Below are 14,866 nucleotides of genomic sequence, written 5' to 3'. Positions count from 1 at the left end.
GTAAGTTGTAACGTTTGCACTTCTGTCACGTTTGGTGTAATTGTCCAAGAATGGTAAGCAATAGAAACAAACTTCAAATGTTTATTTGTAGCAGAGATGTGTGTGTTTCTTGTGTAAAAATATAATTAATCAAACACAATGCATAAATTAGTCATGAATAAATAAATAAATGAAAACGAATAAATCATCAGTACACCTCTACTTAATATGCTGCACTATTTAATCACAAACCATTTGCGGTACAAACAGTTACATGTCAAAACTTAATACTCAGTGTTTTGGGTTTTGTTTAAACCCTATAGTATTAACAACAGCAATAGTGATGCTTGCTTTAGCAAACACAGCTAAGTATTGAATTATAAGTAAATATCTAAGACTGCGTAGGCTGAACACTAATTCTACCGAGTGTGCATTGAAGGCTGTGGGAGTGCAAGGGATAATGGAGAGGGCGGTCAGCAAAAAATAAGGGGTTGATGATGAAATATCACCGCACACCTGAGCGAGCTGCGCTGCATGCTTTGACATTCGCTTTAAAAAATATAGAATTAGCTCCAGTTGAAAAACAATAAAGAAAGCTAAGCGTAGAATTATGAAGAACAAGGGATGAAAGAGAAGACTGGAGGCGTACGATGATGCCAAAGGCAGAAGAAGAAGAAGAGAAAGGTATAATTCAATATTTACCGACGGTAAATACAAGCTGTAGAAACAGTAAGGACTTGGAAGGTGACTGATGGGAAAATCTGGAGGATGAAGAGTCTGCAGAAGACAGTTGCTCTGTTTTAATATCAACCTGATCTCACGAATTTCCGTGGCATTCTCACAAATCTCCTCATATTTCCGTGGCCCTGCCACGGACTTTCTTTTCCGTGGCATTCTCACGGATTGGTTACTCAACTGTTTTGTCCTATTTTCTTACCATTGTCGCTTCGGTTTAGGGTTAGATTTACATAAAATGACATCCTTACCCAAACCCAACTCTAACCCCAACACCAGGCGACAATTGATTAAAGTTTAGAAAATATAAAAGAATAAATCAGAAAAAATAGTATAAACCAATAGTTAAAGTGACATACTAACGCAAACATCAAATCTAACCCTAAACCGAAGCGACAATGGTTTGAAAATAGGAAAAAGCAGTTGAGTAACCAATCCGTGAGAATGCCACGGAAAATAAAGTCCGTGGCAGGGCCACGGAAATATGCGGAGATCCGTGAGAATGCCACGGAAAAATTAGCAAAAAATTCCGTGACTATCCCACGGAACTTTGTGAGATCATGTTGTTTAATATCTAGTGAGCTACAGTAATACTTCGCTGTCTAAAGTGTCCTAACCGAATTGGTAGCCAAAAGCAATCGTCACACGAAATGTCTCAGGACTCGATACTGACTCCAATAAGCTAATGATGCAAAACGTATTCCTAAATTGTTTCATGAACCTGCTGCAATGTCTTCTGGGATGCATGTCTTCTCTTAAAAAGATACATGTGTTGTCTTAAAAAAGTAAAACCTGTCTCACAAGAAGGCGTAATGATACTCCATTGGAAATGTCCCTTTAAGGCTGTTTAGATACAGAGATAACTAGCTAGGTTGGTGGCTCTGACATTAAAACTTAAAGTGAAGGACTACTCAAATATTTATATAACGTGACATTCTAACAAATGTCATGGTTGTTCCCAAATGAAGAAACCGCGTTCAACGTGAAGCTTCTCATTAAAAGGAAAAATTCATAGTGCATAAAACAGATAATGAGCAAAGTGACAATTAACATATAAGCTAACTCAGATCAGCAAAGCGAGCAGAATAAGAAAACGCAATTAAAACCAAAACAACAACTTTTACGTTTTCAGCTTGATTGACCTGAAACCTGCACTGCAGGTATTTCCTACATGATTCTGTAGAGTGTTTCCATCCTTTCAAATTCATTTCATTCACCACTAGGTAAAATATGATTTCTTTTCCCATTCTGCTGAAGACTCGGCAGCAGTGAGAAGCGAGCGGGAAACCTTGCCGCACTCTATCAGCCGATGTTGTCAATAAGGTCAGACTTTCATTTCATTCCCAAGCAGACAGCTGAAATCTTCCCATCATCAACAGTAACATCTTCAAGAGTAATGCTGGCAGGATGAGCCCTGCTTTGCACCTGATGCTCAGGCCCAGCAGACGAAGCCAGACATAACACAAGAAGCTCAATAAGCTAATAATCTCCTTATTTCAAATTTGATGTGAAAAGCCAGGCATGTGTGTGTGTTTGGGGGGGGGGGGGGGTTCAGGTCCGATACACTTGGGTTTATCTTTCTTTTTCGTGTCCCGCGAGAGGCCCGTCGGAATTACTTTCTCCGACTTTATCTCATTCCAAGTTTGGGTCCAACTAATCTGTAATTAATTAGGTACTTGCGTGGTGGCTGAGGTAATTACAAGTCAATCCTGTGATACTTACACAGTTTCAAAACAAAATCCATCACTGTCCAGCTGTAGGGCTGCTCAGTGACCGTGCTCACCCACGGGTTAGAGAGGGTGGTAAAATGTGTGAAATTAAGCGCTTATACAGTACCTACACGAGAGCCGGTTCATGCCCCTTCTCCCAATGCTACACCGCCCATTATAGTAGATTTAAAGGGTTTGTGAACTGAGAATTCAGATTCTCCTTGATTTTTGGACAGTTAGAGGTCCACAAGATGTTTAGTGGCATATAGCGGCATATATGTGAATTGAAACGCTTGCGGTCCGCGTCAGAGCAGTGTTGTTTTTGGCAAACGTTTTAATCTTAGTCTTAATCTTTTGGACGAAAATGCTTTTTAGTTTTAGTCACATTTTAGTCACTTATAAACTTGATAGTTTTAGTCAAGTTTTAGTCGATGAAAATGCAATTAGACTGAGTAAAAAAGGCAGTCTTTAACAAATTAATTTAGGTAAAAAAGTGTGGTGTATTTAATACTATTAAAATGTGCATTAAGCTTGTCCCTGAGGGCTTGCCGATGTTTTAGTCGTTGTGCCTTCTGCGCATGTCATAACAAAAAAGTTGAGCCTGATATACCATCATGTTGAGTTTGTGTGTTACGCTGAGACCTCGCTTATAAAGTTGAGAAACGCGTGCCTTGCCTTGTTATTTAAATACACCACAAAAAGTATTGGAAATTAGCTTAGGTTTGACAAGTAGATACATGTAAAACCCTAAGCTTACCATGCAATGTGTCACAAGCCGATTGTCGAGTAAAACTGAATGTATATGATATGTTAACAGCGTGACTTGTTAGTTACCTTTAAAAAAATATTAGCGTGATGAGCCTTGAGGTAGAGGTCTTCACGGGTCCACTTAGATCCGAAAACCCGAGGTCCGACCCGAGACCCGATCGGGTTCGGGTCTAAAAGTTTCACATGTGCCTCGGACACGGGTCGGGTACAATAATAGCAGCATCGGGTCTCGGGTAATTTAAAAATGAATGTGTTTTTTCTGAACGGACCCGAGAAGACCCGAACTCTCTCGCCTGTGTGAGTCAATGTCCTTTTCAAACCTCTCATCTGTTTGCCAAGAGCGCTTGCGACATTGTGTGGTTGTCGGAAGGTTCATTTTCGTTGAGACAAACATGTCAGTCAATTATAAATGTACATTTTAGCGGTTACGTTGGTGTTGTCATCAGATAACAAAGTAAAACGAATGGAGCAGCTCGCCAACTTGGTTGCAAGGCCACCGGAGTTTCTTTCTGTCTGACTGCTGCGCGTGGGTCTGCAGAATGCACACACGTCAGTGCCGTTTACATTCGGTTCCAGTCGGGTTAAAAAAAAATTTCACTAGCTCGGGTTGGACTGGGGTCTAATTTTCTCGGGTTTGTCTCGGGTCGGGTCTTTCTTTAAATTTTTTTTATTTATGCACGTCGGGTTCGGGTATGAAGTGATTCGGGTCATTTCGGGTCGGGTACATTTCTTTGGACCCGAGAAGACCTCTACCTTGAGGTGCCGCTTGAGGTTGGTGGTATTCTTTCCACCTAGTTTGTGGCCACATTTACCGTCCTCTCCCAATATGCATTCCATTTTTCTTTCTGATGGATTATACTGAAAGTATGTCCATAAATCATTTCGTCGTTTCCGTTTATTGGCGTCACCGCCACGGTCCTTCGAACTCGCCACAGCCGCAGGTGGGTTGTTGTGTGAAATCTGGTGCGCTTGCGCGGCATGGTGGCAGCCGAGTGGTGGGTGTAGCCGCAGCATTGCTGATACTTTTTAGCTAAAAACAGACAGATTTCACGCAAAATAGGCAGAAATAACATGCATTGTGAACGTAAGACTTTTCATTTTCGTTCCGTCTCGTCAACGAAAACTCGAAAGCGTCTCGTCATGTTTTCGTCATCTTAGAGCTATTTTTAGCTAGTCATCGTCGCGTTATCGTCATAAAAAAAGGTGCATCAACGAAATAATTTTGTTATCGTCATCGTTGACAAAAACAACACTGCATCAGAGTCCTGCAAGGGTCCATTTTTGGAGGCCCGCCCCGCCCGTACTCAGCACCAGATCCGACCGTCACCCGTGATAATATCAAAATTAAATCCGCACCCGCCCGGACCCGTTAATATTTGGCCTGTTACCCGACCCGCACACACATAAATCACACACGCTAATATCAGTGCTTTATTTTTTATCTCAACATCACAACAGCATCATGGATAGGCTAATGAAACAGGCTAAAGTGCGCTTTGTTTTGTGCCATTTAAGCAGCCTACCATCGGCACAAATGGGACCTGATAACTATACACAAATAGACCTTGGATACATTCAGCTTCTGGCTATCAACAGCAAATCTTTATGCAACTCCTGCAACGCTCGCTCCAACTAGGCTACGAGAAGAATCAACAAATGTCACGCACTGTCGTAATGGTGGTGACATGATGGGTCAAATGTCATATGTTGCCAGCGCATGTTTTCAATTGATTCCAATGGAAACTCTGCGTTTTTCAAATAAGCCGGCAGTCGGCGGTTTTTCCAGTGTCGAGAGTTAAAAGAGATTCAAGTTTGGGTGAAATGCTTCATCGTCAATGTCAGTTCTCACACGACCGTCCAATCACAGTGGAGAAGGGGCGGGACAAGTATCACAACAACCAACTGGCTCACAGCTAAAGTATCACAGCTAAAAAGCGCTCGGCTGAAAAAACATCCGCGTTTAAAAGTTTTGGTGTGCACATCCCTTAGACATACAAATGTTGCACATATTTTCATTTGTGCTACTACCCGCCCGCACAGAGTTAATTATCCGCCAGCAGCCCCCCCCCCCCGTGAATTTTTGGAATGTCACAATCCACCCGTTTGAGACACTTCTATGTAGTTACCCGTTGCAGGACTCTGGTCCGCGTAGAACTGATGCACTGTTAAAAATTTGGCAAGGTGCACTTCAGGCTAAGCTATGCAGAGGCTATGGATAACCTACAGCGTAGACCTTACGCATGACTATAAATTGGACTTCAGTCCACAGCTCACCTCTCCCTATCAAAATGCATAGATAAGCTACAGTAGGGAGGGGTGATCTGTGAGCTGAGCCATTGGTTGCAATTCACAGTCTTACCGCTAGATGCCACTAAAAGTCCCACATTGCACCTTTGATACAAAACCCCTTTAAACATGCAAACCAGTTGCCAAAGCTACTTTAATATCCCATGCATTTATCTCTATTATTCAAACATTTTAGATAGTAAATGTAGTCATTTCAATGTTCTTTTCTTTGTTGGAAAGCGTCTCTTTTTTGGTTCCCTTCAAAACGAATCATTTCCATTTAAAGCATGTATAAGGTTGTTAAACTCCAACAGAATGTTACAGAAAGGCTAACAGGTGAATAACCTTTAACTTATTCACTTTTTACCCCAGTCACTTTGTAAATGTTAAAAGTTCAAATTTAAGCAAGACCAGAAATGGTGCCTACAATGTGTAGGAAACCAAAGACATAAAAACTTCATTATTCATCATCTTCAAGGGATATATTCAAAATGTAAGCACATTTTTTAACCTTGAAAGCATAGCAGATAAAATCAAGCATTTCCCAAAGTTTATATGAACCCTGTAAACTTTTGTGCAAAACACAAATCCCTGGTGCTCTCATTTACTGAATGCTTCCCGTTGTTTTGTAATAATAGATGAAAACAATATAAAAAAAAACAAATTTCTACAAATGTACAAGGCACAGCGGCATGGTTTAATGTAGCCTCATCATTTAAACAGCATTGTTTGCTGGATTATTTGCAGACTGCATGTGCACATTAATAAACAAAAAGGAAAAACCCTCACCGAAGACGGTGCGTGCCGGCACGGACTCGCGGTTCAGCCAGAAGGACACCTGAGAGAGGATGACGGTCATTATGCAGGGGAGATACGTCTGGATCACAAAATAGCCAATTTTCCTTTTCAAATGGAAATACGTTGTCATCACCACATATTCTCCTGTAAGAAATGATGAAAAAGACCATAAGAGACAGAATGAATAATTGACGTCTCATTCGCACAACACACCGACTGAGACATTCAGAATTTTATTTACGAACGATCATGTGCGCAGAAGAAAACATTGTCTCGGTGAGGGAGTTTAACAGATTGCATCTTGTATATAACAGCATCCATGTATAAAGCCTCGAGTGTTTTCCAGTTTGGTTGGGGTAGATTGGATGTCTTGCATTAGCAGCGGGAAGGAAGTGACAGACAATTGCTCAATCCCAACATTCACCTCTTCATGAACCTCTGATGGGCTATGAGGGGCTGTAATTATGTCATTAACACCAGAGAGGCTGAAAAGCCAACTTGCAGTGCTGTCGACTTATAATTTGCTTTTTAAAATTTTGATCATTTTCAAGAACTTCCCTACTGAAAAAAGAGAAAATTGTATTGTAGACAATAAAACGAATAAAATATTAAAAAATTAATTTACATCTGACATCATTCTTCCTAAACATCTCTCTATCCGTGTGCCACATGAAAAATAAGTCACATGGGTTTGAAAAGATACGAGTGCACGAGGAAATAATTACACAATTGTTCGTTTTTGGGTCAGCTATCCCTTTAAAAAAATACTAGAGGCTGAACAACAGCCTTTTAATTGAGTCAATATTCTCTCCCTGCACTGGGACGCGGAGCAGAGGACAATTAAAATGACAAAATGAGGAACAAACAGATGCTTCTTGTGCTCTACAAACAGGAGAACATTTGTCTTTTCCATTTCAGCTGAGGGAGATGGTGAATTGTGTCTCATCTACAGGCACGAACACAAAATTAACGTAAACCAGGGACTATCTGAACGCATCTTAATATTATCTCCAAATAATCACTGTCTTGACACATGGCTTTTATTAATGCAGCATTGCATCTGGCAATCTGGCAACATAGAGTAAGCAGATTTGCACAAAACTATTCTCCAACATGTCACTCTGTCAATCTGACTGTCAATCTTACAGTGCTAAAATATGAATAGAGCAGAAAACTGTGTGCGAGAAGAAACTCTGTTGTGGTAGTCAGGGGTTAAAGGTCACCACTGCAATCAGACCCTCAGATCGAGTGTTCAGAGCTCAATCACAGCTTAAAATTGTTGATTCAAAAACAACAAAAAACCCGATCACAGTGGCAGAGGGGCGGAGAGAAACAATTTTCATCATGTGCTTCAAATTCACTTTGTTCCTGATATTATTTCCATGATTTGAAAGTTTCCATTCAGAAACGTAATGGTTTGGGTATACTTTACAATAGGGTTGTTTTGTGAACATTAGTAACAGCTAAAATGAACTAAAATGAATAAATACTGTAGAAGTATTTTTGTATTAATGCATTAACTTATTGTAACAAATGCAAGCTAACTGTAAGGTGTTACCAATATTTTGGTTAATATTTAAACCATTAAACATTAAAATGTTGAATGTGTTTAAATATACAAACATACAAGTCACTTAAATCAAGAACAAATATTGAATTTTATGGTTACTCACATTTTGGTGGCAACCTTTACAACGCACCAGTGTAGGGCTGCATGACGATATTGAAGAATAATGTGATATGCAATAACTTTCTAAATCATGCTATACACAATATGCGTTGTGATAATGCTTTATGTTTGCTTTTATGTTTGTTTTCTTTTTAAATGCAAATAACTATGCACTAAATGGCAGTGCTGTGGTTGGATAGTGCAGATTAAGGGGCAGTATTATCCCCTTCTGACATCACAACGGGACATCACAATGACCTATTTTTCACATGCTTGCAGAGAATGGTTTACCAAAACAAAGTTGATCTTTTCACTTTTTCTAGGTTGATAGAAGCACTGGGGATCCAATTATAGCACTTAAACATGGAAAAAGTCAGATTTTCATGATATGTCCCCTTTAAAGCATAAAACAAATAATGTCCAACACTGATTTTCCTCTCTCTGGGGTCGATTTCATATCTCTTTAATTTTCACTTGCCCACACTGCACACACATTTTTCTCATGCATTCACACAAGAAGGTGTTTCCGGTTTCACGGAGGTCACGTGACCCCAATAACTGTGACAGAAAGCAATCGATAAAGTTGCAGCTTGCAAAGCAGCCTAGATAAATTACTTTACAAACAGGCAAAAATTGAATTTGTAAGCATATGCTGAGGCTGGAAGAAAAAATTCTGAGTGGGAAGCAAGCGAAATTAATTAATTCAGGTTGTCAGGTGCAGAAAGAGAGATTTCATAAAGGAAACGCTGGTGAACATGTACAGGGTAGAATTACAGATTCATGCATATAAACAAACAGTGTTAAAGATCAAAACTGTGCACTGGAAATTCTGACAGAAAGAGGCAGATGTTTTTTTCTACTCTTTAAACCTTTTAAAAGGGTGACTGCATAATTCACTATCAATGCAGCTATTTGGTTTTGGTTTGGTTTCGAAACTGTGCCAAATAGCTTGTGCTTATTTTGACAATCCGATTCATCACTAATTGAATTGCAGGAAATGCTACACATGCTGTCAGTTAAAAGTTTGGACACATACATTTTTCACATTTAAAATCATTAGATAAAATGAGTGTAATTATTATGTGCTTATTAATCGTTAATGTCTAGATTTTACACTCTCAAAAAAAGTACAAAAGTTGTCACTGGGATGGTACACTTAAAGCAACACTATGTAGTTTCCATTTAAAAATGACTTACAGCTCCCCCATGTGGTTGCAAAGCGCAACAGTGCCTGGTATCAGACACTCTTCTGCAGGCAGGGGGGGGGGCTGTGTTTCCTACCCTCCACCGCCACTTTCAGAGTGTGCTTGTAGCAGCTAGGAGGCTGCTCAGGTTGCAGCAACAGTACATTTTGTCCAGTTAAAAGTTGTTCTATCACTGAAATAATTTTAGAGACATTATTTAAAGGTAAAAAAACTACATAGTGTTGCTTTAAAAAGGTCCTAATATATACCATTTACCAGTACTGTATGTACCTCTAAGGTAACGTGTACTTTTAGAAAAGATACCGCCCCAGTGACAACTTTTGTACCTTCATGTACTTTTTTTTGACAGTGTAGCTCTAAATACACTTTCTCTTAATCAAATGTCTCCCAAATGTATTTATGCTGGCCAGTGGCGGAACAACAACTTGAAATGGGGCGTCCAGGGGTTGGCCAAGGCTACTTTAGGGATCCATAGTGCATGAAACCGATGTGTAACCATGTATCAAAAATGCATGAATGAATTTTATTTTCGCTGATTAGGCCTACTTCACATTAACCCACATTAGATAAATATTCCCAACTGCATGCATAACTAGATGTAAACACAACATGTAACAGTGAATTTTAAACTTTTCTATTTCTCACATCCAATGTACTGTTACTATCTCATGTTACCTGCAGTAACTTTTGTAAAAGTTGTTCAATCTAAACTAACTAATCTGAAACTTTCTTCAAATAGCAGAGCACAAAGGATTTTTGGCAAAAAGTAATTTATTTAAAAGAAAATGTGAGTGCAGTGAGTGATTTTCTCTTCTTTTGTTATTTAATTAACTTTAATGACAGAGACTTTAACAGGTTAGGCTTATTATAAGACCGAATGCAATAAAATGTTTATTTGATATACAGTAACCAATTGTTTACTACTCTCTAAGACAGCTATTTTGACATTTATGAGCATTTGTCCGTTTAAGCCAAAAATACATGAACTTGTTTAAGCTGTAGCTGTGCACGCACGCTATCAATAAGTATGATGCACGTAGCTTTATCAAGTTCAAGGTAGCCTTGAAGTCCAACTAATAATCATACAGTAGCCTATAAAGATCACTTCAAGAATAAAAACACGGCGTTGGGTTTTGTTTTAAACAGTGCAAAAAGAAAGGTCAATCTTAGACTAAGACAATCTTAGCCTATGCTGAAATCATGTAGTATTAGCAATGTATGCTAATATTCTCATAATATTTGTTTTGAACAATGTGCTGCTCTGCAGCATGTCAAAATAAACAAGTCAATTAATGGGAAGTGAATTACTAAGGAAGTCAAAGTAGCACATTAAATTTGGGGTGGCACCCGTTGTGGCCAGTCAGATGTCAGGGGGTCCCCGGACACCCCTCTGTCTCCGCCACTATCATGGAATGTAAGGAAGGTAAAAAAGCCATCTAAGATACGAATGTTCAAAATCTTAATCATGTCACTACATGTATCCCAGTTAAGGATAATACATGAAGAACATTTTTTGTGAGTCAGATGAACATGTTGTGCTCTCAATGTCAATGGAAAATAATTACCTGTACTGGAGCTGATGGTCTCTTTGCCAATGACATGGCCCAACAGGTCATACTGGTTGAGTCTAGAACCATCAGGAGCCACAGAAACAGATTTCTCATCATCTGCTGTCCAAATGTAGACAACCTCATTGTTGGTGTAGGCATCTAATAAAGACATATCATAGCTGATGAAGTATTTGTTCGGCTGGGCTAAACTTACATTTAATAACATGTTGCAGTGTTTCCCCCTATCAGACTTGTAAATAGGATGCGAGTTTTAATCTTTTAAAACATTCAATGCAATATTTTACATGAGCCTGCCTCTGAAAACCCATTGATTAACATAGAAGTGTTCTACACAAAATCATCCTACATAATGTAAAGATCATTCTGTGATGATATAACCTTGATATCTTGACAGAGTAAGATCATAAGATCATGTCAACGATTAAAAGCAATGATTGAAATCAAACTTTAATGCTTCAAATCTCATCATTAGATTACAATGACTTTAAAGGGACACTTCACCCATTTGCATTAAGCTTTGTATAGTTAGAACCCCAGTCATGTTTTGGAATGGTTGTGCATCATTTCCTCAGTTGCCGCTGAGACAGGAGAAATACAGATTTCAGTGTTGCACTTCCTTCTTTCAATGATGTAAAAATCATCATTTTGCATCATTGAAAGAAGGAAGTGCAATATCTTTGTTGAGGGGGTGAGACAACAAACACCCCTTTTCTAGGTCAAATAGGCACCAAATTCTGAATGTATGTTACATTTCGACTACAAATATGAAACACTTTTAATAAAGATTAATGTTTCTATGGGTGAAATGCTCCTTTAAAGGAAAACACCAACGTTTTTCAATATTGTACTATGTTCTTACCTCAACTTAGATGAATTAATAGATCTTTTTTCAAGCGCTTCTTGAATGTGTTAGCATTAAGCCTAGCCCCATTCAATCCTATGGCTCCAAACAAAAGTTTAATTTTGTGCCACCATACTTACTCGTGTCACTACTCATGTAACAGTCTTTAAATAGGGAAAACATGAAAGTGTTTGGTGGCTTCTAAATTCATCCTTGTTTGGATCCTAAGGAATGAATGGGGCTAGGCTAAATGCTTAAACATTCACGAGGCGCTGTACAAAGATTAAGTGCACGCATTGAAAAAAGATAAGTATGTATTTATTTGTCTAAGTTGAGATAAGAACATAGTAAAATATTGAAAAACGGTGGTGTTTTCCTTTAACCTGGATTTACAGACAAGGTCACATATTTGTAAAAACCTTGGCTAGTTATTGCCAAATACATACAACATCATTAAATGGGTGATTTCAACAAAATTCACAGACTTTCAAAAAAGAAAAGACACGGGACATAAAGAGAGAAATGTTTTGCATTGCATTCTCTTGTGTCATCTTTAGTGCCCCAAAGGCAGAAAAATGCAATAGGTAATATTAGTTCATTTAGACAGTTAAACTGCAGAAATAGGCCAAAATATAATAAACAAATATATATATATATATATATATATATATATATATATATATATATGCACCATTGTATTTCAGTTTATGATTCACTTTAAGTTGTGGAATGCATGATAAATAAACTTTTCAACATTGACTTTTCCATTTGCTTTTATTCTGGCACTAAAAAACTTCCACAGTGCTGAATGACAGCCACATATTGATTGAAGCTTTTTAATTAAACATGTTAAAAACATCTAATATTGCCCAAACATATCAAAAGATTTGCCATAACAACAAAGTTTATATTGGTTTATTAAATCAATATTGTGTGCAGACTATTTGCTTATGATCCCATGTATGCCAAATGTTCATGGCCGTAAATTGTTGATGCCTAGTGATCGAGTCAAATCATAAAGCTAGCAGCACAGTTGTTTAACGCTATAAACATGAATGATTACACAGATTCGTTCGATCTGGTTGCCTGCGAGATCAAGCATCTATTTCCATTAAAGATTCAGTCTTTGGGTTGGAAAACACAATTGTAAATTCACACGCTTACACAAAACAAAGCTCACGAAGAAGAAACAGAGGGTATTAGTGTGAATAAATGCATCTCAATGAGAACAATTTGAATGCAACTTTAATAAAAGCCGACTGCCCATGGGTCAGCTGCTCTCTTCCATTAGCCTCTGTTCCTGGTTCATTGACTCTAACGTATATTTACGTGCAAACTTAACTTAAGACTGATCGTGTATGAATACACAATAGCGAACTTTAAAGAGGTGTTACTACAAAACAATTATCCTAAGTACCGTATGCAGAACAAACAACACATATGCAGACAGATGCATGTGCGCCCACATGATCTTCGGTGCTAGCGGGGGAAGAGCTGGCAGACTTAGCGCTAGAAATATAATTCACACGGCAGGCAGGGGTTTGCTAATTAAATTTTGATGGCCAGAGAGAAAACTTATTGTTTAATTCTGTTGGAAGGCCATTAATCAAAAGCTAAACACGTCAACTTTAATGCCACTTCATCCATTATGAATAGTAATTGATAGTGAAGCACATTATTCTGTGTTCAAATATGTATTTGTGTATTGTGGTAGACATTGGCTCTTATTTGCGGCTGGACTGGCTTTTTGGAATTGCACAGGCTGTAAAAAGGTCAAATGTGTGACAGACTTTCAACATGTTAAAAGCGAAGACTCTAATTTATCCTCTAGACTAAATTCAATTAATACGGAGGGAGCAAAAGACATTTTGGAAATAATCTGAACGACTCAAATTAAACTGGAAGGGGAAATGTTTCATTGTACATCGCTTTTCCTATTCAACATAATTTGGTAATCTTGTGAACGACCTTGTCATTGTAAGTTAATTAATAGTTGCAGCATGTTTCTAGCAATCAGCAGAGCTGTCCCATGTTTTCTGCATTAGATATCATGGACTGAAATATACATCAACATCTTGTTAAACGTTGATGTTTCTTGGGCCTAAAATGAAGAAATAAGGAGCTTGTTTTCTTTCAGATTTCGCACTCGTTTGGCTGTTATGCGTCAGCCTCGATTATAAATCATCCCGTCTGACAGCCATACAAAAGCTCTGCACTCTTTGTGCAAGTGTGAAATGAGCTTTTTATCTGTTTACTAGAGCAACTAATGGAAAAGAAATAATAATTAGTAGAAAAAGAGAAACACAACAGCATAGGAAACCACGAATTGTAAAATTCCCAAACTGTGGGAATGCTTACGTAATGGGAATCTTACAATAACAAACAAACAAGATATGATTGACATTCCAAATAATTTATAGAATATATCAAAAGTGCTGTGTGAATGTGTATATCAAATCCAACCAATGGTTTTCCCTTAGTTGCTCAGACATGTCATTGCCTGAGACAATGTGCTAACTAAACATGCTCCATAGAGGAGTTTATTTACACTGTCAGAAATAAAGGTACAAAACTGTACCTTTTCTGTCACTGGGGCTGTACCCTAAGTTTCCGTTTGGTACCTTTACAGGAATACAAAACAGAATACAATTTTGGGTAGATTACCGTACCTTAAGGACCTACATTGTTAGAAAAAAGTCAAAATATGAACCTTAGCTGTCAGTGGGGCAGCACCCTTTAAAAAGGTAATCGTATGGACCATTAGGTACAGATATGTAAATATTTAGTAGCAATATGTACCTTTGAGGTACTCATATGTATTTCTGAGGTACTAATAAGCCCTCTTTGGTCCCAGAATGTACTTCTGAGGTACTAAAATGAAATCCTTAGGTGCAAAGCTGTACTTTTTGAAAGGGTACAGTCACAGTTTTGAACCTTTATTTTTGAGAGTGTAGAAACATGGCGGCGCGAAATGGCAACTCTCATGTAAGGGGACCCAACTGTGTACAGATGTGGCCTTTAAAAATGCGCGTCTCTGAGACCAGAATGCCGCGGAGACTTCCGAAATTCTGCGAGATCCCGCAAAAGGGGGGTTCGGTGGGGGACGCAGGAAATATAAAAACCTGTAGAGGGCAGGCGTGTTTCTTGTAGGCCATACTGACGACAATGTGTGTGCTCGACTTCATGCTGAGCGTATACTGTATGATATTGAAGTAACATGACACGGATTATCGATAGACTTTGATGTCATACAAATGCATGCTTTTTGGCAAACATTTTGTTGGCGAAGTTTTCTTTTGCCAGTT

General features: G+C 38.5%; 1 protein-coding gene across 1 annotated transcript in view; it reads right to left on the bottom strand.

The window, feature by feature from the left end:
* Window positions 1–14,866, bottom strand: part of gabra3 (gamma-aminobutyric acid type A receptor subunit alpha3) — a 211,946-nt gene that overhangs the window by 39,410 nt on the left and 157,670 nt on the right. The window contains exons 7-8 of the mRNA XM_065287272.1: window positions 10,715–10,858; window positions 6,267–6,419 (exon numbers count right to left, since the gene is read on the bottom strand). Coding sequence (XP_065143344.1) covers window positions 6,267–6,419; window positions 10,715–10,858 — 297 coding nt within the window. The remainder of the gene's footprint in view (window positions 1–6,266; window positions 6,420–10,714; window positions 10,859–14,866) is intronic.

Source organism: Paramisgurnus dabryanus, chromosome 18 (assembly GCF_030506205.2).
Source record: "Paramisgurnus dabryanus chromosome 18, PD_genome_1.1, whole genome shotgun sequence".
Taxonomy (NCBI): domain Eukaryota; kingdom Metazoa; phylum Chordata; class Actinopteri; order Cypriniformes; family Cobitidae; genus Paramisgurnus; species Paramisgurnus dabryanus.
Note: the sequence above shows the minus strand (reverse complement) of the source record. Positions and strands in the feature narration are given on the sequence as shown.